Source organism: Rissa tridactyla, chromosome 11 (assembly GCF_028500815.1).
Source record: "Rissa tridactyla isolate bRisTri1 chromosome 11, bRisTri1.patW.cur.20221130, whole genome shotgun sequence".
NCBI classification, from domain to species: Eukaryota; Metazoa; Chordata; class Aves; order Charadriiformes; family Laridae; genus Rissa; species Rissa tridactyla.
Genome location: NC_071476.1, coordinates 9,193,708 through 9,217,155, shown reverse-complemented (window position 1 = coordinate 9,217,155; position 23,448 = coordinate 9,193,708). Strand labels below are relative to the sequence as shown.

Genomic DNA, 23,448 nt, shown 5'->3' with positions numbered 1-23,448 from the left:
CCTGCTCTCACCTACAGCCCTCTGGCAAAAATATGGCACAACTGACTTATAGCTCTCAGTTTGTTTCTGTGCTTGATGCTCACTGCTGGTTATTCTTGGCCTTGCTCTGGGATCGCGGGCCTCGGTGTCCAGAGCAAAGGCAGTGACTCAGGTGTGCAGGATTTGCAAACACTTGCCAGGATCTGGGTGTGCAGAAATGCCAGGGAGGGACATGAGACACTGATCAGGGGCCAGGAAAAGAAGGAGATGGATTTTCTGCCTGTGTGGAAAGCAGGCTGGGGCTGCAGCCTGGTCGGCTCTGGAGCAGCACTGCCAGAGCCCCAGAACCCTGTCAGAGCCCCCGGAGTCCCGTGAGAGTCTCTGGAGCCCCGTCAGACCCACTGGACCTCTGTCAGAGCCTCTGGAGCCCTGTCAGCTCTGGAGCCCTGTCAGATCCCCTGAAGCCCTCTCAGAGCCCCAAAGCCCTGTCAGCCCCCTCAGAACCTCGTCAGATCCAGAGCCCTGTCAGACCCGCCAGAGCCTTGTCAGCCCCACGGAGGCCTGTCAGTCCCGGAGCCTCGTCAGGCCTAAACCGGCGCCCCCCCGCAGCCCTGTGCCGGAGCCCCGGGCCCACCGGGCCAGGCCTCCGCCGTCGAACCGCAGTGACACCGGCGGCGCCCCGCCCTGCGGCCCCGCCGTTCCCATGGCGACGCCCCGCCCGCCCCTCTCATTGGCTGAGGCCTTGTACCTATGGCCGCGCGGGGCAGGCCGGGCCCCTCCTTTCCTCGTCACCTATTGGCTACGCGGCCTCCGCAGCGCGCGGGGATTGGCTGAAGGCCGTGGAGGGGGGCGGGCTCTGGGGGCGGGCGCAGGCGCGGTGCTGTTATTGTTCCGCTGTGCCGCTCGGCGGCTGACTCGCGCCCGGCGCCGCTCCCTGCCCGCGCGCCGCCGCCATGCCGGTGAGCTCCGCCGCCATGGCGGACTCCGGAGGGGCCAGACCCCGCTGGGCTCCGGGGGCGCGGTGTGACCGGCCCTGGTGCTGTCCCGTTCTTCGGGCCGTGTCTGACAGGAGCCGCGGGGGGGGGTGGGGTGGGGTGGGGCGGGGGGAGGCAGGGGTTTGGGTTCGCAGGCCCCGCGGCTGCCTGCGCGGTGGGGTGAGAGATGGCGGGCGGCGCGTGCCGATCTGTCAGGCTGAGCGGGGCCGGTGCGGCGAAGGGCTGCGGGTGGCGAGAGTCCCCCGGGGGGGGCCACCCCTTGGCGATGAGGGGCTAAGGCTGGCCTCGCCTCACGGCAGGGTCTGGCTTCCGCTCCCGAGTCCCCGGGGACGGTGCGCCGGCAAACGGCCTCCCCCCCGACCGGAGAAGCGGCGGGTGGGAGGAGCGGGGGTGTCTCGCCGGGCTGAAGAGCCTTGTCAGCCCCTTCAGAGCCTTGTCTGGCTCGGGCGGCCTTCCTCGGCCTGCGTGCTTCTGGGAGGCTGCGGGTGACAGCGCGATGGAGGGGTAGCGTGTGGTTCATCGGACTTGCTAATTCTGTAGCTGATTTCAGAAATTCTCTAGTACCTGTCGTGGTGGAATGGGGCTGCAGGGTCTTCCCCCCGCTGAGGTGAGACTGGGCAGCCCTCTGCTCTCACAGGGCAGCAGAAGCTGTTCCTGGCTTCTGCTGGGGCCTGAGAGGAATCTGTGCAGCTGGTGGGAGCGGTGCTTGGAAACGGGGTTTGTTTCTTGTTGACATCCAAGATAGCTGCTCAGCTACAGTACCTGTCACCAAGGATTGTGTCTTAGACTTTACTGGATCAAATGGGTTTTAGACCTCTTTAATCAGGAGAAGCATATGACATCAGATTAATCAGTGGTGCTTCAAAATTTGTATTTAACTACTTTGTGAAAGAAAAGGTTTGTGAGGATTTACAGTACAGCATTTGAATTTTCTAAATTATTGAACTTAAAATTCATCAAGTACAGCTTGTTACTTAAATGAATTTCCTTCAGCCAGTGCTCACTGGTTTCTGCTTATGTCATCTGTAAGGTGTGAGACTTGTGTGCTCCAGTGAGAGCATGGTCAGTGGTAGTTCAAAAGAATGGCACGGCTGCACCTACTTGTAGCAAACTGCTTACAGGTTATTTGCAAGCATTAAGTTGTTTCCTGAAGAAATTCACAGATGATCTTGAATGTGAAATTCTCCAGCTTTACTCAATCAGATTCTGAGGTAGCAAACAGAAGAAGATTGTATTGACTAAGTAAGTGTATGTTATTCTCTCAGCTTTAATTATAAACCAGTTCTGGTTTTAAGTCCTCAAGTTCACGATCCTATGGAGATGTATGCATCTACTTGAGTTGATTGAACAGTGTTTGTGCTTAAACACACAGGTGTGTTAACAGTAGTATTACAGCCTGTGTGATTTTTTTTTTCTTTTTCAATAATTATAGATCAACAAGCCTGAGAAGCTGGACAAGCCAGAAAGCTGTGATAATGTCAAGGTTGTTGTTAGGTGCCGGCCTCTTAATGACCGAGAGAAAGCTACGGGCTACAAAATGGCAGTCAACGTAGACGAAATGAGAGGAACAATAACTGTTCATAAAACAGACTCTTCCAATGAGCCTCCCAAGACGTTTACATTTGACACAGTGTTTGGACCAGAGAGTAAACAGCTGGATGTCTATAATTTAACTGCAAGACCTATTATTGATTCTGTCCTAGAAGGCTACAATGGTAAGTCCCTTGTTCTTTTAAGTCAAGGATCCCATCTCCTAATCTTTGTGTTGGTGGAGTTCCTGCTGATCTTATTGAAAGGAGTTTCACCTTTTGAGGGCTGTAGCCCTGTATTGTTTCTGTTGTGGCCTCTAACTTAAAATAGCCTGAAGGTACTTGCTGTTCTGAGTACTTAGTGGTTGTACCTAGTATGATCATTAGCAGTGGGAGATCAGTGATGAACAAGACTCAGCTGAGGTCAGTCAGCTGGATGTTTTTATTCTGTATCTTCTGTTTGCAAAAGATATACGCTTTATCTCATTATCAGAATTCTCAGCGGCTCTTCACTATACAATTTCAGTAACCAGGCAGCTGCCACGGTCCTGCAGTAACTAGGTATGCATACCAGACTTGTGCATATAACTGCTGCATATCCTCTGCTAAACTTTGCTGTTTTAAACTAAGATGACTAGTTAAACACATCTGCCCTGCTCCACAGATAATCTGTTGCTTCCCACAGCTGGGAAGAGTATGACCATGATTTGTGTGTGTGTCTGTTATGCATGTAAATGTATTTTGTAAAGGAAAGCAGATACTAGTAAGGAAGCAAATTACTGCTTTCCATAACAGTATGCTATAAACAACAACAGATTACAAAGTTCTTAGAGGTTTGTAAAATGCCTAATAAGCTCTTGTGCTAACGCACCCAGGTTTCAGCTGATGAACATTCATGGTTCGGAAATTAATAGTTCAAAGCTGTACCAGGGGAGGTTTAGACTGGACATGAGGAAGCATTTCTATACCAAGAGGGTGGCCAAACACTGGAACAGGCTTCCTGGAGAGGTGGTTGGTGCCCCAAGTATGTCAGTGTTAAGAGGCATTTGGACAATGCCCTTAACAACATGCTTTAACTTTTGGTCAGGCAATTGGACTACGTGATCATTTTAGGTCACTTCCAACTGAAATATTCTATTCAGCTTTTTCCAAACTGTAATGTCAGTGGCTTGACAAGGAAAATAGGAGTTTTCAGCAGTGCTAGGCTAAACTTAAGAACCGGTATATTTCTGGGGTACCAGAGTCTGGGATCTCAGTAAATTCTCTGGATGTCTTTCTGTGCAGGCTGATTACTTAGTCTAAATTGTAGCTGACTCTGCAGGTTCCGAACTGGGCTTGTGCTGTGGCCTGTGTTGTAGAAGCCTCATGCCGTTTCTGCTGTGGCTTAGCGCTATCAATAATTGGTTTTGCAGTTGGTTTATAATCATCTTCCTCTAATTGACTATGTTATTAATTGGGCTTGCCTTAATTATTTGTGTGTGAGACCTAAGTGTACTAGCATTTCATACTTTAATCACTCTGTGCAGTTAAAACAAGCTGACTTTTTCTTAGGTATCTTGCAGGCTGGATAAAACAGTGGCTCAACTGTATTCACTGTGGTTGTCCAGCACTTCCGTCACTCCTAGCCTTGGTATCTACTGGAGTGGGTGGAAAATTTCAAATCTCTAAAAATAGAGGTGTTTAGTGCTCTCAGGTTAAGAAGGGATGAAGTAAAACTGTAGTTAGCAACTTCTTAGAGTTTATTCATATATTTTCTTATCCTTCAGGTACTATTTTTGCATACGGGCAAACTGGAACAGGCAAAACTTTCACTATGGAAGGGGTCCGAGCAGTTCCTGAGCTTAGAGGCATCATTCCCAATTCCTTTGCCCATATATTTGGTCACATTGCCAAGGCAGAGGGGGATACAAGGTAAACAGTTTCTCTTCAGTGCTTCTGTCTTTTGTGTGTCCATCTGTAGTAGGAGCCTGACCCTGACAATGGTGACTGAAATGGTACCTCTGGCCCTTGCTGAAAGTATTCCTGCTTAGGTGGTACTTGATTGGGCACAATTGTGTTTGCATATCACTACATTTTCATTGCAATCTGTCATTGTGTGTGTTGGACTTGAACAAGTATCTTGCTAAGAAAGCTACCCAACTGTTTGTCCTCAGGTTTTTAGTTCGTGTGTCTTACTTGGAAATTTACAATGAAGAAGTGCGGGATCTGCTAGGAAAAGACCAGACACAGAGATTAGAGGTGAGCCTGCTGTCCTGAATGTGATTGTTTTAAATCAGTGAGCAATATTTTATTTTAAAGACCAGAGAAGCACTTGAAGGGAAGTGGGAGGTTGGGCTGCTCAGCACATGTACTGTTTCCGTTAAGATGCAGTAGCTGGGTAGCACTACTGACTTCTCTGAATCCTTTCCACTTAATCAGTTGCGTAGTGAGAAGCTGGCTGTTCCATCTGAGTCAGTTTCGTGCCTGCAATTCTACCCCAAAGGCCCCTCGGCAGTCTTTCTAGGAATTGGAGACTGAGATATCTGCCACCAGGGGAAACCAGTAGAATATTGTCCTGCATGAGTCTTGATTCCTTAACGTTCAGAATCAGAGCAGCTGGAGTGTTTAATGTGCAAAAGAACCTGGAGGAGTAAATCACTGTACTATCACAGTACCACTGAAATTTGCTATCGGGGATCTCCTAAGAATGTTCAGTCTAAACTGTTTCTCTCTTAGGTTAAAGAGAGACCTGATGTGGGAGTTTATATCAAAGACCTTTCAGCTTATGTCGTAAACAATGCAGATGATATGGACAGAATCATGACTCTGGGCCACAAGAACCGTACGTAGCCTTGCTGTGGGCAGGTTTATAGCTCAGACAGAACGAAGGTCTGGTTATGAGACCACAGTAAGCGATCCTAGTCCTAATGCTGGAAAGAGAAAGACTGTTCAGCTGAGCAGAGCAAAAAGGATATCTCCTTGCAAGCCCCTTTTGTGCAGGGGCAGGTAAAGGTGGCTGTGCCTGCCACATCGGCCAGTGCTGGAAACAACAAAGGGGAGGATGCAAAGAGGGCAGTCAGCATTGTCAGAACTACTACTGTGTGTCTTGGTCCTTTTCCCCTCTTCAGTTCTCATCAGGATGAGCAACAATTAGTGCTGTGCTGTGAGTGGGAAGTGGTTTATGTTTTCTGGAAGGCTTCGTAGTTAAGCTCAGATCTTTTATGATCTAAAGTTCTGACTGCTGTTGCTCTTAGCATGGATTGCTGCGTTCTTATTTCTCAAAATACAGCTGGTTTCAGGGATCAGCTGTGAATGCCTTAGGCTACTGATCTTTGTAGCCTTAAAGAAACAGATGAGAACTACTGTTGCTCTTGGGATGGGAGTCTGTGGTTCACTTAGACATAAAGCAGGCTGTAACACTTCTGCTGCAGCCAGATTGGAAAAGTGCTGCAACTTCAGCGCTCAAGAATACAGTTTGCTGCTGAATCTGAGCATCCCTTTTCCATCTTCTGAAAAACAGGGTTGGGTAAAGAGGTGGGGATAAGTCTCCTTTGAGAGCAGGAATGGTGTTACAGGAGCATGTGATTAATTCTGAAGACAACATTGCTTTTTCTCTCTATTAAAAGGTTCTGTTGGTGCCACAAATATGAATGAGCACAGCTCCCGTTCGCACGCCATCTTCACTATCACTATTGAGTGCAGTGAGAAGGGGGTTGATGGAAACATGCACGTGCGCATGGGCAAACTGCATCTTGTTGATCTTGCTGTAAGTAGGACTGGCCAGGTCTGCCGTAACACGTGGTGGGCATTGCTGCTTATGTATGCACTGTTGAAGGCACAGTAAAGGTCATGTCCCTTGTTTCACAGCTAAAGCTTGGACTTCTGTTTCACACTTGTCTTCTAGGAAGTATTCACTTGGGGCCTGAAATCAGAGATGTACCAGGAAGAGTCTTTAGAGTAGCTATACTGTCCCAGTATAAGGGCTCTCTTGCTTCTATAAATAAATCATTAAATGGATAAACGACATTGGAAGGAGCTCTCCGGATAGCAGAATTGGGTCTTTGCAAGAGTTCTTGTGGTGTTGGGGTTTTTTTGGTTGTTTTTTTTTTTTAGGGGGTTGTGACCATGCAGTTCATCACTTTCAAGTTCCCTCCCTCTGTTGCTCACTTTGAACCAATGTAATTGTGCTGGTAAAATGTGTCTTTAGCCCAGACTTTACACTGGAGTATCTTTCCTTGGAGAAGATGCAGGCAAGGGGAGACTAAAGGGATTCAGTGTCTGCAGGTTAACTTTATTTACATGATGTATGTTTAGGTTACTCTATGAAACTCTTTAAAATAATTGCAGTGTTGCTTTTCTCCCTTGATCTGCTGATAGAAAAGGCTGGAGATGGTACTTAGCAGCTCCAGCTGAGGCGCCCTGTGACTGCTTGACTTGCTTCTTGTAACATTTTTGTTCATGGGAACAAAATGTCTGTTTTCACAGCTACATTATCAGTTAAGACTTGTTTGACTTGTCTCTTTAACAATGTCTGATGTACTTAGCCAGATTCTCTGGTGATGGATGAGGTTAGTGCCATGGCTACTGGCATGTAGTTGATCCTATTTGGAGGAGGGTGAGGTATTAGAGGATCCGTTGTAACTCTTGCTGCTTCTTGTTCCCTTTCCAGGGTTCTGAAAGACAGGCGAAAACTGGAGCCACAGGGCAGCGACTGAAGGAAGCTACTAAGATCAACCTCTCTCTTTCCACACTGGGGAACGTTATCTCTGCGCTGGTGGATGGCAAGAGCACTCATGTGCCCTACCGTAACTCCAAACTTACACGTCTCCTTCAGGATTCTCTGGGGGGCAACTCCAAAACCATGATGGTAAGCTGAGATGACTTTTCCAGTGCCAGCTATCGAGCTGCATTTTTACAGAGCTAGCATAGTGACTTTGCCATGAGAACAGCCTGGCATTTACCTCTTTATTTCAGAGCTGTTTGCAGATCAGAACTTTTAATGTGATTTTTTTTTTCTATCTTTTCTCTCTGCCTCTGTAGAGATGAGGTTCTAAACACAGCGCAAATGTACACACGTGCATAAAATCAAGTAAAAGCTGTGCTTGGGTAGACAAAAGCAGCTTTGGTGTAGAAGCAGCAGGAAAGCTTGGGAAAGAGTAGCAGTGTGAGATCGGCAGAGCTGGGTATAGGTCCCTGAAATTATTTGTTCTGGGCTCTGACACTGTCCCCCAGTAACTCAGTCTTCTGTGTGTCAGTGTGCAAACATTGGACCGGCAGACTACAACTACGATGAGACTATCAGCACTCTGAGGTATGCAAACCGAGCCAAGAACATAAAGAACAAGGCCAGGATTAATGAAGATCCCAAAGATGCTTTGCTCCGCCAGTTTCAAAAAGAAATTGAAGAGCTTAAGAAAAAGCTGGAAGAAGGTGAGATTCCCCTTCCTCCTCTCTCTGTACCAATGCTTATTCTGTTTGAGTGTGAACATTCTTTGCTATTTGAAGTTGTCACACGAGTTTGGTAGCTGGTGCAAGTGAATTTCCTGGCTTTGTTTGCCCTGCTCTGTTCCAGGAGCTGTGTCCTGAGGGCAGCAGGGTGCTCGTGGTGGCCCGGCAGTGTGGCATTGTCCTCTAGGTGGCAGTTGGCACTCGGATAAGTGATGGCTTCTGGGCTGTGCTGGTGTGCCCAGCCTCACCTGCTGAGCAGGAGGCCTCTGGGCACAGCTGGGCATGGTGTAGGGAATTAAAATGTACCATAACAAAAGGAAATATTTTCACTGTTTGATGGATGCATTTTTTGGGAGAAACATGAACCAAATTTAACTGGAGCTGACTTTCAAACAATGTATAAGGAAAGAAGAAACTTCTTTAAGCCCTGTAACTTCATGGCCTTGTGACACTATTTGTCCATTAACATTGAAGGACCCTGCCAGAGGGGTGCTTCCTAAACAGTGACCTCGGCATAACATCTCTCCCCAGAGGGATGCTCACAGCACAGAACAGCTGTAGCAGTCAGTCCAAGATGACTTTCTGTTTGGGAGAGAAGGTATGGGGAGATCCTGCTATGAAAACTTTGTAGCTTGATGCTTTATTTCCCATGAAAAGCATCCAATTTAGCTTTAACATATATACACTGACCTCACAGCATTAAATTGTTTTTCTTGATTTTCCTTAAATTTTCTGAGACATGGCAAGCTGTCTGTCTGCTCAACAGTTAATGACTTCTGCAGGTGCTCATCAGCTGCAGTTGAACACTGGTGGATTTGGATGAATGCTGCTGTCACAGTAACAAGCTGATATGAGGTAAAAGAAAATGCATAAAAACCCCCATACTATTCTGTTCTAGGGGAAGAGATATCTGGTTCTGAGACCAGTGATTCTGAAGAGGAGGATGAAGATGAGGATGGGGAGATTGGAGAGGATGGGGAGAAGCGGAAGAAACGGCGGGGTAAGGCAGTAGAGACTCCTGTCAGTGCCACCAGTCTCCTCTTATCCAGGAGCTGGTGTCAGAAACTGTAGCCAGAGCCAGGTAGGGGAAAAGTGGAGGTGTAGAGCTGCCCTACTGCCGCTGCAATTATCATGCCTCTCTTAGAAACGAAGCTGTTTGGTGCCATCTCTGTAGATGGACAGCTCTGAACGTGTGTAGTATCTGCTTCCACTTGGGTAGCTGTGCTTGTGGTAACATCTTCTTTTGTGGTGGCTCCCTGGTTGCCGCAAGGTGGCTGTGTTTGGCTTGTGACTGGTGTTGTGGAACTTCCCCTGCTCACAGAGGTGGGAGGAAGAAGGCACCAAAGATCAATGGTAGGCAGATGTGTTTTTTATAACAATGGGAATGGTTGGAGGGGAATTCTGGCTGTGCTTTAGGCAAAGGATTCATCTGTCTTATGGATGTTCAGTAACTGACTCTTCTGGTTGATGTTGATAGAGGAAAAACTTGACTTTTGGGTGTCTATGTGCAAGCTGAAAAGCTGAATGGGAGCTGCCCATCCCTCATTTGGGAGCACTGTGGAAATCCCATAGTGAAGTTTGCTTTATCCTACACCAGTGTTTAAGCTTCTGCATAACATCTAACCCCCAGGGGATGTTGCTGAACCTAGAACTGCAGGTCACTGTGTACCATGGGATGCTGTGGCTTCCAAGGAGCTTGCTTTGCCCCTAGAGCCTCCCTGATATTTCTTCGCTGGGAGTAGGGAAGTCAAACCCAGTGCTACACCTCAACTTCAGCTTCTCTAGTAAACTAATTTTGACGTTCAAATTGTCTTCTTGTCCTGAAGCACCCACATTTGTTTAAAAATTCCTGTTAAAGAATTCTTGCTTTAGATACACTCTCTTCATTTTGGTATCTGTCCAAATAGAGTCATAAATTACCTTTGTCATGCCTTTGATGATAGTCATAACAGCGTTTACTTCATTTTTCACCTTTTGGTAATTTCTAGAAGCAAAAAGGTTGACAACTGTCTCCATCAAGAACCAAGTCCTGCCCAAATCTCCTACCAAGAGGAGACCACCTTCAAAATGCTGCTTGAAAGGAGTAGAGGGCAAATAACTGTGACTTTCTCAACTTCCAGACAAGCTACTCTAAGTTCCCTAAGTGAGGGTGCTGCTCAGCAGGAGTAAGCACAGTAACTGTCCCTGTGCAAGCTGATTCTGCCTTGCAGAGGGAAAAGTGTACATTGCCATGTACATAAGACTGGAAAGGACTCCTGGTCACTGAATCCTCTGCTACTGCAGATATCCACAGCCTTCTCCACTATGATCTGGTTTTCTGTGCTGTTGCTTGAAATGGAAGCTGCCTTGGCATGTTGGTTTAAGCTGTAGGCTGGTTAAGATGGGTTTTAACTGAAGTATCTTTCTGAGCATGCTGTTTTGTGCTGGGAAATGGTGGCTTTGCAGGCTGAGTCTGGGAGGGATCCTAGTAAATGCTTCCTAATGGGAACTTGTGCCCTTTTGAACTAGGTTGCTGGCCCTTCTGGGTTTCTTTCCTTTAGAACTAACTTCCCATCTGCATGTTTCTTCCTCTCTGGGTTTTTCTGTGGGACGCATTTCTGTTTTCCAGGCAGTAGCAGCAGCAGTAGTTCAGACTCCACATGCTCTGTCATAGAGAAACCTCTGGATAAGTCCTTCACTAGTGAGTGGGAGCTCTTAAGTCCTTTAAGCTTTGGCCTTTCCATAATCTGCACACTCCATTTTGCAATGCTGCACTCTTCCCTGCTATGTCTGTTGGAAAGATAAACCTGAACTTTTAACTGTGCTAAAGCATGCCTTTCCTTTGCTGCTTCCACGCTTGAAACAGTTGTTCAATGTGCACGTTGTTAGCTGGATGTGTGAGAGAGAATTAAGAAGTAATAGGTAATATTACTGTTAAAGTAATAGTAACAGTTAGACAGCTGAAATGGGTTGTGCTTTGTTATATTGGACTCTGCCTTCTCATAATTAGTTTTGGAGAAAATGAATGGAGCAGTCAGCAATCAAACAATACAAGGTTTATACTTGCAAAGAAAAGATGGTAATACTTTGTTGATTGGCTTTATTTTGGCAGGTACTTAAGAAAAAAATCCTCAGTGGTGGTTGGGGTTTAACTGCCCCATGACATTAAGTTTTTGATCACTATGGGACTTAGTTCAGGAGGAGTAAGGGATCTAGATTTTAGTCTAGCAGTGAGGAAACTCTGGTCTGCTCCTGGTCAGAGAGAGGGCTCTGGGCCTTTAAAAACCCTACAGAAATAAATCATATCTCAGGACTTGGCTTGTAGGGACTTCACCCACTGTTGTGGTTATCCTGTATAGATGCAGCCTGCTCTCCATTCTGTGTGGAGAGAGTCTGCAGAGTATTGCTGTATAGCTGAATTGCACTTAGACTAGTTATGTTAGTGGAAAGCATCAGATCAGAGAAAGTGTGGTAGCAGGTTAAGAAGGATCACAACCTAAGGGAGCCCTTTGGTTGGTCTCGTGATGGTAGGCTTGGAACCTACTTGCTTCAAACTTGCTCTTTCAAAACTTGCTTGAAACCTGAGTATTTTATTTGGATGAGGACAGTTAATAGCAAACTGCTGATGTGGCAGTGGGTGGATGAGTCCATCTCCTGCAAGTTTGGAGACAGCTCTGTTGTGGAAGTTGCACTGGTCTTTTGGTGATTAGGATAAGTGTGGCTCTATGTGGTTTGGGATATTAACTGTCCTCAAGCGTGATGCTTTTGCATGTGGTGTCTTTCATTATCCCTTTCCTGTCCTGCCTTTTTTGCTGCTCTTGCTTGAATAACCGAAACTGGCTATATACCTCTATGGAAGCATCAGTTACTGCAAATTAACCTACTAATACCCTGTGTAATTAAATGGAGAAATCTTGTGTTGAGACTCCCTATGTGTAACTGTCATGTATCTTGCAAAGAATTGGCTTGGAAACTTGATTAAAACTTAGAACAAGTCTTCCGTATGCTAATATTTTACAGGTAGTATAGCAGAATTGGCTGTCTTGGGTGGGTGGGGGGGAAGCATTAAGTTTCTTAAGAAGAAATCTACTCTCTTTAATTGTTTCTTAGGGCATGATCTTTGCGGCAGGCTTGTAATGTTATGTTTAGATTCTGCATTGCATTGAATGGGCAGAAGAATGCAAGAGTGAGCTGAAGATTATCCTGGTTATGCAAAGCACTCTGAAGTACAGAACTTTCTCTGCTTTAGCATAAAATCATGATGCATTAATATTTGCTGTAATGGAGTTTTTTAGTGATGATTATCCTGTGTTTTCTACTCTAGAAACGTGCATATGAAATTGTTTGTTCTGATACAAATGATCTTTGTCCAAAATGATCAAAGCAATAATACATTTTCTTTCCTCCCCTTTTTATGCATATGCCGCCTCTCTGTGATTTGCTTTCTACTTCCTGTTAATGCAAGATCAAGCAGGTTGGTGTAATTGATTTCCATCTCCTTAGAATACAATTGCAGAGCTTGTGAAAGGGTTTTAAAACTTGGTTTAGTTCATCTTTTTCTTCCAAATTTAGCATATAAGGGCTGTGTGCTAACAGTAAGAAGCCTTTATCTGGCTTATCTCTTTTTATAAGCTGAGCTCTGTATAGCACTTTCAGAAAGCTTCTTGCTCAGACTAATTAGAAAGAGAGATTTTTCCACCACAAATCCAGAAATAAGTGCTTATTATCTGATTCCAAAGTTTAGCAGATGGAAACTAAGGCATTGTTTGCTGTAACAATGAAGTCCTTACGTTGCTGCAAAACTAATTCTTGTGTGTGTGAACAAACGTATACAGGTATGCGCATATGTGCATGCATGTTTGCAAATACAGTGCACTTTGTCTGTCTGCTCGAGGTCATATATGTATATAAATAAAGCTGAATGCCACAAAGAGTGGTGGGAAGGGGAGCCTTTTACTGAACTACTTCCTTGAGCAAATTCTGACTATATGCATTATGTCACTGTGAAAAACAGTCCCTTTACAGTCTATGGCTTCTGTTAGTTTCTAGGCATCTGGATTCTATGGGAGATTTTTTTTTTCGTGTGTGGAGAAGAGCAAAACAAAAAAAAAAGATTCACTTGTAGTGAATAAAGGGACATTTAGGACTTTTGTGAGACTTGTGGATTTGAGGAAATGCACGTAGGCTGTGTTCTGGCTTACTCAAAGGACACCCAAGGATGTCTGTATTCATCTGCCTTGGGCACCTTGGGATTACGATGAAAATTAGCTCAAGACTGGTGGAGTGACTTCCAAGAGCAGCAACCTTACACTTTGTTTCAAAATCACAGGTGTTTGGGACCAACCCTTCAGGCCAAGTTCAATGAGTTGCTCTGGCCACTTCCTTTGTAACCCTCAATGAAACGTACCTGGTTTGCTGTAGTTATGTTGTAAAGACACAGTTGATAAGCCACAGCAAACATCAGGACTTTTGAATCTGTGGGTTGTCACTTTTTACATAGATGGGGTACCATCAAAAAGTTCCTTTAAGTGCCTGTTTTTCATAGGGCTGTTCTGAATTTCCCTAGTCTGTATTTTCGTAGTAGTGTGTTCTTAAAATAGCTACATGCTGACTTTGCAATAGGTAAGCCCATAAGGAGGGCAGTGAACGAGGGGTTTTGTGGGGATGCTAATGTGAAATTTGAGTATGTAACTCCTGGTAGTTTAGCTCTTGTTGCTGTAGATCAAGGCGGTCTTCTGTTGTCCTTCATTTGGCTTAATCTGCATAGTTACAACATCTGAGTTTCCAGCTCAGACTTCTCTTTAGGCAGTGTTCCTTCTCCGACTGTTTTCTATTTCGGGGGCATTATGTTATAGTGTTGGTTATATAGCATTCCTTTTCTGTAGGAACTGGTGACAACTGGTCAATGTTAAAATGGGATTTGAAAGATTGAGTCGTGCCCAGTTTGGAGCTGACATCTAGTTAACTTTAATTTTTGTTAAATGCAAGTATTGAATCTGAACTTGGAAAAAATACTCTGATACAGAGGCTGTCTTATTTTTCTGTGAACTGATTTGTTTTCCCAATCTCTTCCAAAGTCAAAAAGAAGGTTTCACCTGATAAGATGGTAGAGATGCAAGCGAAGATTGAAGAGGAGAGAAAAGCTCTTGAAACTAAGCTTGATATGGAAGAAGAAGAAAGAAATAAAGCCAGAGCTGAACTGGAGAAGAGAGAAAAAGACTTGCTTAAAGCTCAGTGAGTACCCTGCTCTGAGCAGTATGTATGGGTTTTTCCTTCCTTAATCAGTTATGATTGTGATTATAATCAGTTCCTTCCTTAACTCAGTTATGGGCATCTGGAGATACATGGTGAGGTGCCTGTCAAACTTTGTATAAACTGAACACCAGCTCTTGCTATTATCAAAGTGAAAGAGAAGCTTACTCTGCTTTCAGAGTTTGGAGCAGATGGAAAAGACAAACTTTATCCTTTTATCACTTCCTTCTTCTCTTAACTTTATCTAGTTGTCCAAGATAGCCTAGAAACATAAATGAATCCTCCAAAGCCTGGAGACCTGTGAAGAGCAGCAGTACTGTTGTACTTCTTGGTCAGTGGGCAATAGCTGTGCAGCAAGCCAGGTTTCCTGCAGCACACTGTCATGAGCATGTCATTTTGGGTGTAGGGGTTCTCCACTCTGGAGCTGAGAAGCTGCTGAGATTGCACTGGCCCACGCAGATAGGACAATCCTGCTGTCAGATGCCTCTCCAACAGCAGCCAGCGTTCCTGGTTTGCATCTCAGCTGCTCTGCCTTGATATCTGTTTGCTCATTTCCATTTCTGTAGCTGCCTCTGGGCATTGCTGTGCTGTCAGGGCCCTTGGGGATGGGGTACCGTGGGTAGCCTGGTAATACCGCTGGTGCCTTGCCACCCCTCACAGAGGGGACTTCCAGCAGGAGAGACTTCTCTGCTGACCTGGTTTTGCTTGTGAGACAGCGATGGGAGCTAGAGCTCAGGGAACTCCCTGCATTCACTTGCACTGCCTCACCCCCACTTAAACCCTTGGCAGCAGGACAAGTTTTTCCAGCCCTGTGAATACTGTCTGGGCTGTAAAACTGAGCTAGACCTGCTGCCTTGTGAGCACTGTGGGATAAAAGTTTTACACTTACCTGTCTCTCTAGACAAGAGCACCAGTCCCTGTTGGAGAAACTGTCTGCGTTGGAGAAAAAGGTGATTGTGGGAGGAGTGGACTTGTTGGCAAAAGCAGAGGAGCAAGAGAAGCTGCTAGAAGAATCAAATATGGAACTGGAAGAACGAAGGAAGAGAGCAGAACAGCTTCGCAAGGAGCTTGAGGAGAAGGAGGTGGGGTTATATGCTGTAGCTGTCTGAAAACAGCAATGGCAGGACACACCATGTTGTGTGCCTTGGCATTGCTCATGTGGATAAAATGTGGCTCTACTCTGAAAGCATGGCAGAAACTAACAGCTTTGGAGGCCACACGTTGCAGTGCTCAGCTGTAGGGCAGTGCAGTCGCTGGGGGTCTGAACCAGCCTGGCTAAGCCAGGTCTCTGTGCCCTTGGCAAATGCTTTGTTTCATTCAAGTAGTTTCTCCTCTTGTTCATACTATTGCAGATAGTTTCTTTGATTATGTTAATGTGTGGATGTCTGTGCTAATTGTTGCACATAGCAAGAACGCTTGGACATCGAGGAGAAGTACACCAGCCTCCAGGAAGAAGCCCAGGGGAAAACCAAAAAGCTGAAGAAAGTTTGGACCATGCTCATGGCTGCAAAATCAGAGGTTAGTGTCTGAAGCACTCAGCCTGTGATCATGGGAGGGACTGTAGCTGGGAAGGGTAAGCCATCGACTTAGTAATGCTGGAAAGAGTGCTGTATGCTTAGAAATGTCTTTCTGTGCTGTCCATTTGGCTCATGTAATTCAAAAAGACCTAGTTAAGTCTGGTGTCAGAGCGTCACAGGGGCAGGTTGTAGAGCTTCTCCCCAAGCCAAACTGAGAGGGGGTATGTGCAAGACCCTGAGATATCCAGAACTTCAAGGAAAAACACTGGTTATTTCCGAAACAAAATAAAAGTTGTTTGCTGGTGGCCCAGTCTCCAGCTCTGCAGCAGCCCAAATACTCCTCTGCTCTTAGCTCTCTATCCTTTCTGCCTGTTGCCCTTATTGTCTTTTCCTCAGTCACACTGGATCGATGTGTCCTTTGGCTGGTATCCAGAGTTCCTGCTTCATCAAAAGTGCATTTTGTCTTTAGGCTCAGAGATTTTCCTTGAAATCTTGCCAGGGATGTGACTTGTCTGCACACTCTTCATCTGCTCTTAGCTGGTGCAGAGCTTGGATTGGCAGAAGGCCAGTTTTTATGAAATTGAGAACTTTATGCTATTTTCAGCCAGCTCTGAACTGGAACGTTTCAGAGAGTTTATTCTTCAGGGATAAATATTCTAGTACCTGTAACCAGAATTTGCTTTAGTTTCACAAAAACCTTGTACAAGCAGAAGACCGTTCTTTTTTTAGGCTGTTACCATGTGTTAAGCTAGTTCTGATGCCTCTCAAATGCCTGGTTTGTCTTCAGATGGCGGATCTGCAACAGGAGCACCAGAGAGAGATTGAAGGATTATTAGAGAATATTCGGCAGCTGAGCAGGGAGCTTCGTCTTCAGATGCTTATCATAGACAACTTCATTCCTCAGGACTACCAGGTAAAGACAACCTAAGGCTGTGACATGGGACTGTGCTAGGCATGGCACACTGAGCCCTCTGGCTTTATTTCTGTCCAAAAAATGGAATGAGTTGCTGGTTTTTCCCTTCACGAGGTATTGAGAGTGAACTGATTGACATTTGGCTGCTGAGTTGGTGTGTATTTCTCTGAGCCTTTGTTTGCTGTGGCTCAGCTGAGCAGGTGTTACTTGGTTGCATTCAAGTATTTGTGCCATTGTTTGGAGTGTTGGAACCAGATGATGTTAAAATAGGAAAAGATGCTTTTGTCAAATGACTCTTGTAACCTGGTGGACTTCTGCTTGAAGTTCTGTTGGAAGATGATCAGAACTAGTGGGTGCCTTTGGCTCCAAAACCAGCACAACGATGTGAATAATGAATGCAGAATGGCTTTGGTGTATCTCTCAGAGGTTCTGATAACTTTAGCTACAACTCCATAGTTACAGAATCTGTTTTAGGGAAGCAGTGTATAATACGTTGGGGATTGTAAGCAGAGGGATATACTAATCTCAGATCTCTCACAGCATGTTTTCCTAATGGTTTAAAAAAAAATAATAATTAAATCACATTCACTGTGTATTTAACTGGTGTATTCACTGCGTGCCCACGCTCTGGGTCTCTTCAAAATCTCCTTTTTTCCACTGTGCTTGAAGCTGTGCTTCTGATGTCTGATATTAATACAAAGTAGTAACACTGAACTTCGAACTTCTCACTTCTTGTTTTCTTTGTGACCCCAATATCCAGAAAATTCATGAGGAGCTTAAGTATGATGCACACTAATTAATAGAAAATGTAAAAGCTTAATCTTTCATTTTTTCCATATTACAATGTGTGCTATCCTGATGACATTGGTGTAATGGGAAACCCATGCTTTAGTGGGAATTCCGATGGATACAATTTAGAATTGGTATTTTTCTCTTCTGTAGTCTTCAGAGTGTAAATAGGGGGTTTTGAACATGATATGGCTGTCCTGATAAACAACTTGGAATGGTCAACACTGTTCTTAAGCAGCTTGTCCAGGTCTTTAGGGATGTATGTTCTGGAAAATGCATCTAGAAGGTAAATTGTGCAAGTCTATAACTCTTACTGTTCTAATTTATTTCTAGGAAATGATTGAAAACTACGTTCACTGGAATGAAGACATTGGAGAATGGCAGCTGGTAAGCCAACCGACTGACTCGTGTGCAAGCTAATGTTAGCGCAAGCATCTGAGGAGTTCACTTGAGCCCAGAAGTGAATCGATAAAGCTGTAGTCAGTTTTACTGTGCACAGTAGACTATACTAACAGACCTTTCTTTCTTTAAGAAATGTGTTGCGTATACAGGAAACAATATGAGGAAACAGACGCCTGTCCTGGATAAAAAAGAAAAAGATGTGAGTGACTCTCTATAATCATGTATCGAATTGCGCAGGTCTAAGTTCTGCCTGCACCTACCACTGCATATTTATGGGCAAACTGTCCTATTTCAATTTTGTTTTCTTTTGAAGAAATGAATCTAGTGTTACAAAAGCATTGTTGATCAGTGTGTAAAATGATTCTGATGTTTTTGTTTTGTGGGTTTTTTGTTTTGGTTTGGTTTTCTTTAGCCCTTTGAAGTGGACCTTTCCCACGTTTACCTAGCTTACACTGAAGAAAGCTTGAGGCAATCTCTGATGAAGCTGGAGAGGCCGAGGACTTCAAAAGGAAGGTCCAGGCCCAAGACGGGTAGAAGGTGAAGAACTTTGGAGTATTTATATGTAATGGGGGATTTACCCAAGGGAAGGATTAGGTTTGTGCATGCAAACTTACTGTAAGTCTTCAAACACTTGCGTAACGAGAAGACAAAATACTAAAATTTTGCGCAGTATAAAGTGTTTACTGGTGCTGAGTGTGAGAGAACCAAGCTGAAATCTCTTTGCTGCAGTAAAATCTTGTCCAGAAAGACTTGTCTGGGAATTTTTCTGATGCCCTTTTGCCACATCCTCCTCTTCTGGGTTCTTGCTTTATTTTATTGTGTTCTGTGGTTGAGGTCAACATCTGACATGTTGACAGTGCATCTACTGTTACTACTGGAAAGTAATATGCTGTTGGGGGAGATTTCAGCATGGGTTTTCTTGGTTATTTTTGTTTGGTTGGTTTTGACAAATAGTTGTGGAAGAGTAACACTGTGTAGTTCTGACTTGAAATGTGGCTGGACCCTGTCCTTTCTAGACGGCATAATGATGTGTGTATGGTGTTATTTTTCCCTTTCCGCTCTCCAAACAGAAAACGTTCGGCAAAGCCAGGAGCCGTCATTGACTCTCTGCTGCAGTAGGTGTGACCTGTCAGAATTGCCGTAAAAATCAGTGAGTGTGTAAGATTTGGCCAGAGTTTGGAATTCAAGAGGTGGCACAGTTTGACATGGCTGTAAAATCCATGCCTTGCTGGTATGGAGCTTTATTTAAAAAAAAAATGTATTTTTCCTTAGTTGCCCATATATTGTATGTTATATTAACATAATATTAAACTGGTATATAAGATGGTTGTGAAATTCCATGTGTTAAATGTGTTGTGCAGGGAAACTGTTGTTGGCACTCCTTGTTGAAATGTATAGAAAATAAGGGTTCTAGATGTGTGTTGAAGTGCTAGACATGTTAGCTCAAAACGGTTGATGAAATCCTACAATTTAAGGCTGGTAAATCTGGCTTATGCCCTGCTTTGCACATAACTGGCAGCTTTCACTCGTGTCCTCTGTTGCACTGATCTATGTTTGAATGTGGTTGCTGCAAACCTTTGAATTAAGAGCATCAAACCCTTTTATTTAAATATTCCTCACTGTGGCTATTAACCCGATCGTGGTGTGTATCAAATACACAGTCCTTTCCCCTTAATTTGCCGTCTTGCTGTACAAAAAGTAGTTGGGTAGTGGAAACACAAACTACAAAAGTCTGAGACTTCTGGGAAGGGACCACACTCTGCTTAAGTGCAACAGAAAACAAGTGTGTCTAAGTAGTGCTTTTGTTTTTGCCTATTTGCGTGTGATCTGCTGGCACTGTGGAGAATGAGGCCTTTGCAGAGGCAAAAGAGAGTGCTTTTTTCCCCCCCTCCTTTTAGGGCTGTGTTGCAGCATTGCTTTGGCTGCTTTTTATGCTTCTGAGCTGGAATTTTTTAAATATATGTGAATTGTTTTGTAATCTGAACAGTGGAGATTACTTACGGGGAATGCTATAATGCTAGGACTTGGCTTCAGCCTTGGGACTGTGAGCGTTATGGCTCCATTTTCTCATCCCTGGCTACCAGGGCACTGGACCAGTGCTCTAAACTGAGGGTAGATTTGAGTCTCCTGTATTTAATCAGCCATGAATTGCCTGATTTTCCCTAGAACGGTAACATCCCCTGAAACAACTGATGCCGTTTGTGTTCCTGTGTAGACTACATCATCTCGGGTTTCTGGCTATGCTCTGGGAGGAGAAAAATTCTGGTCTCTGATGATAACCATTTGATTTGTGGTGGCTGCTCATTTTCTTTGATATTTATGCTGCTAATAGACACATATCACTTTAATACATTGCTTCTGTGTCGCAGAGAAAATGCATCTCGTTTGGTTTGTGTGTGCTTTGTAACTCATGCTGGAGCACATCAGCTGCAGGCATCGTTAACAGTTCCCATGCCGGGGTGGTGGTAATTAGCTGTAACTTCATCTAATCTTAGTGTTACCTAGAGGTTTAAAAAGCTGTGATTGCTCTTAAGAGAAATTGAGTCCTTAGGCATGCCAGAAAGAACAAGACAGCTCCTTAGGTGTCCTGAGTTCTCACTAGTAGCCACGTTTGCAAATACCAGAATGTTCTTGTGAAGTACTTAGAGTAGTTAAAAGTTGATATTCCATTCTTACTGTTGTGATGCTTAACTGGATGTTACTCTGTAACAGGATCTGTAATAGTTAAAACTGGTCCTGTAAGGGCATCTTTTGCTCTGGAGATATATTCAGAGCTATTCTAAATGAGTTGTAAGCTTTTCCCTGTTTTTTTAAATGTGTTTTTCAGGATCATGACCTAGGAGAACAACATACTGCCCTCAGTTTTTTGGGGAGGCGGGGAGGGAATGTCTCCTAAGTTCATACAAGATCTGGCTTTGTCACCTGAGTTCATACAAGATACAAATACAAAACTGGCATTTGTTTTCTCTAGCCTAGCATTTACAGAGGTAAATACTCAGAATTGTCTGATCTAAGCTGTGGTTGGCTTTGCCCTTGAAGAGCTGACCTTACTTTGAATGTGCTTGGAAAGGGTTGGGTGATCTCGTGTTACGTACTTCTCATCAAACAAGACAGACTGAAAATGGCTTAAATGCTCTTTTGTCTTAGGCCTTGTGTCACTTCTCAGTCCAAGCAGATGCATAATGTTGGGATAACTGTTGTATTTCCCTTTGTGTTATGTCTTACGCTAAGATTGGTTGAGTGATCTGTTTTTAAGGGAGTTTCTCCTGAACTGTGCTTTCAAAAAGACTATTGAAAAGTCTTTTACCTGACAGACATCAGTGGCTTAAAGATACTACTGTGAACATGACACTGCATTTAAAATATTTAAAACTTAACTATAAAGGCATATGCTTTATGACTTAATGTTACAGTCCTGCTGCTGAAAACAACAGTACTCTACGTATTTAACTGAGCCTTGGGGCAGAGAAAACACTTAATAAATAATTGCTTGCACACCTTCGTAATTGGCAGATTGGAGAAACTGGTTGTAATCTCCTGTTACAGGGGCTTGGAGAACAAATTATATGCTCTTCCAAGAGGACTTTAAGTGGAACACTATCATGGTCGTGATGTTCTGTCAGCTTAGCTTACCTTTTAACTGGTGTGTTTTGTTGAAGTTCTGGGAACTTTCTTTTAAAACCGGGGAGTAGCTTGCAGGGTTACCGTATGGGCCCTCTCTGCAGCCCTGGACAATCTGTGAATGTCTAATGGGTCCAGGACATGTTTTAATGTGGAAGGGGTTTGATTCATGTGGGTTTAAGAGCTTAATACAGCCATTCTCATCCCAGGTCAGTACATGCTCTATAGTATTTATCAAAAATCATATTACCATAAAATATATTGTGCGTGCTCATCTTTGCATATTGCTACTAGAAAATTCCTGTCATTCCAGAACATCGACCTTAACATTGAAGTCTTTGACGCTTTGTTATTTGATGTTGTGTAAATTAATTATTTCATATTTAACTTGTTCCTGATCCTTTCTTTAAGAGGAGGGGAAAACGGTCCTTAGTGCCTTTCACTGACTTAACACTGTCTGCACATGTCCAGCTGTCACCTTTCTCAACAGTTCTGCTTAGCCAGTCCTGTACGCAGGAAAAACTGCTCGTCGTGTATAATTTGTCTTCCTATTTATTGGTTTTCTAACTGTTTATTTCTGATTATTCTTTGTTTATGATTAAACTTTATTCATTACACTGTATATATCAGTATTGTGTCCCTGGAGCATGTTCATACCATGAAATAAAATTCTTGATTCCTAGTTCCACCTCTGTGCATGTTTTTCAAATAACTTCATACTACAGCATCTTTCCGACTCAGTTGGGTCAGAAGGTGCGGCAGGGGAAGGGTAGCTGGAGCAGGCTGGGTAGCTCTGTGATAGACAGCACTCGCTGGAGAAGCCCCAGGGCAGCGGGCAACAAGCTCCTGTGGAGCAATGTGGATGGGCGGAACAAAAGAGGACCCTTTGCAAGGCTTTGGAGAAGGTTGGTGGGATGAGGCCAGGATGCAGATGATATGTACCCCGAGGAGCCGGTGAGCCCCTTGTTCAAGCCCATCCTCTGCTGGGGTTGTCCCAAGCTGCCCTTGGGGAAGAGGGAGCCCAGCGGAGGCAGAGCACTGCGAGAGCAGCTTCTCCTCTGCTGCAATAGTCGGTGCTGCTGTTGTTCTGCCTCTTCTCGCGTGTGTGCACTCACGGGTGGTACAGCTGGTGGCAAGGAGGCCTTTCATGCTGCTCTGGCTTTAAGTGTCCTTGTGCGACACAGCAAGCCTGTCCCACCCTGTATTTGTGCAGATGGTGTGAATTTTCCTGCATTGACTGGAAATGCTCATCTCTGTTTCCTTTGCTGTATAAACTGTGTTGCGCTGCAGTGCATTTCTTCCTCTGGAAGACGTTTCAGCCTGCTCGTGTAGTAGGTAACAGGTTTTTTGTGGTCTGCTCACTCTGCAGCTCCCCTGAGTACTGTGACTCAGCTAATGCACGAACCAAACCCTGCACAGTCCTGGGACTTTCCAAAGTGCTCTCCCACGCTGTGCCAAAGTAAGTTGCAAAACAGTAGACACCTAAATACCTGCAAGACTCTGGTCTCCTGCTGCTGGAGAGACTTTAACCACCACCTGTGAGTGCTGCAGGCTGGAGTCATGCCTTCAGCAGGAGAGTTTGGCTCCCTGTTGCTATACCTTTCACTGCTGTTGCTGCTGGAGCATCTTTACTCCTGGGCCACAAAGGGTTGTCCCATATATAAATGGCATATGTATAAATACATGGTTATAATATAAATATAGGCTATAACTAGATATAAAGTGAGGGGAGAACTAAGGGCCTGCTTAGCTGAAGGACTTGGTATCTCCCTTTTCAGCTCTAGCGCACGCTTTTGAGTTCTGCTCACAGAAGCAGCCTCTCTTTATGGCTGCTGTTCTCCACTCTGGCTTTTCTTGGGCTTTTTCCTCTGCTCAGACCTGCTTTCCTCGTCTCAGTACAAGCTTTACCCCATAGCAGGACAAATTATCTCTTGCAGCATCTCTTGCCAGCACCCCCCCTTGTGCCAGTGGATTCTGGAGTCTCTTCACTGTAGCCCCATGTATTTCTAGCAACTTAAAAGTCACTTTTGTTACTTTGCCATATG

At 44.6% G+C, this 23,448-nt stretch overlaps 1 protein-coding gene across 5 annotated transcripts; it reads left to right on the top strand.

Moving 5' to 3' along the window:
• Window positions 1-856: 856 nt before the first annotated feature.
• On the top strand, window positions 857-22,080 carry KIF3A (kinesin family member 3A). 5 transcript variants are annotated; one of them, XM_054217384.1, is made up of 19 exons: window positions 857-938; window positions 2,407-2,689; window positions 4,270-4,414; window positions 4,657-4,741; window positions 5,219-5,324; window positions 6,109-6,248; window positions 7,152-7,349; window positions 7,738-7,912; window positions 8,829-8,930; window positions 10,539-10,610; window positions 12,375-12,383; window positions 13,987-14,143; window positions 15,063-15,243; window positions 15,569-15,679; window positions 16,466-16,591; window positions 17,714-17,767; window positions 17,913-17,981; window positions 18,195-18,319; window positions 18,853-22,080. In XM_054217384.1, the coding sequence occupies exons 1-19, from the start codon at window positions 933-935 to the stop codon at window positions 18,899-18,901; spliced, it is 2,193 nt and encodes a 730-aa protein (XP_054073359.1). In that variant the 5' UTR covers window positions 857-932; the 3' UTR covers window positions 18,902-22,080. The 5 variants fall into 5 exon arrangements, with proteins under 5 accessions (XP_054073359.1, XP_054073356.1, XP_054073355.1 ...); XM_054217381.1 differs by lacking the exons at window positions 10,539-10,610; window positions 12,375-12,383; XM_054217380.1 differs by lacking the exons at window positions 10,539-10,610; window positions 12,375-12,383 and having other exon boundaries at window positions 8,829-8,950; window positions 13,998-14,143.
• Window positions 22,081-23,448: the final 1,368 nt, after the last annotated feature.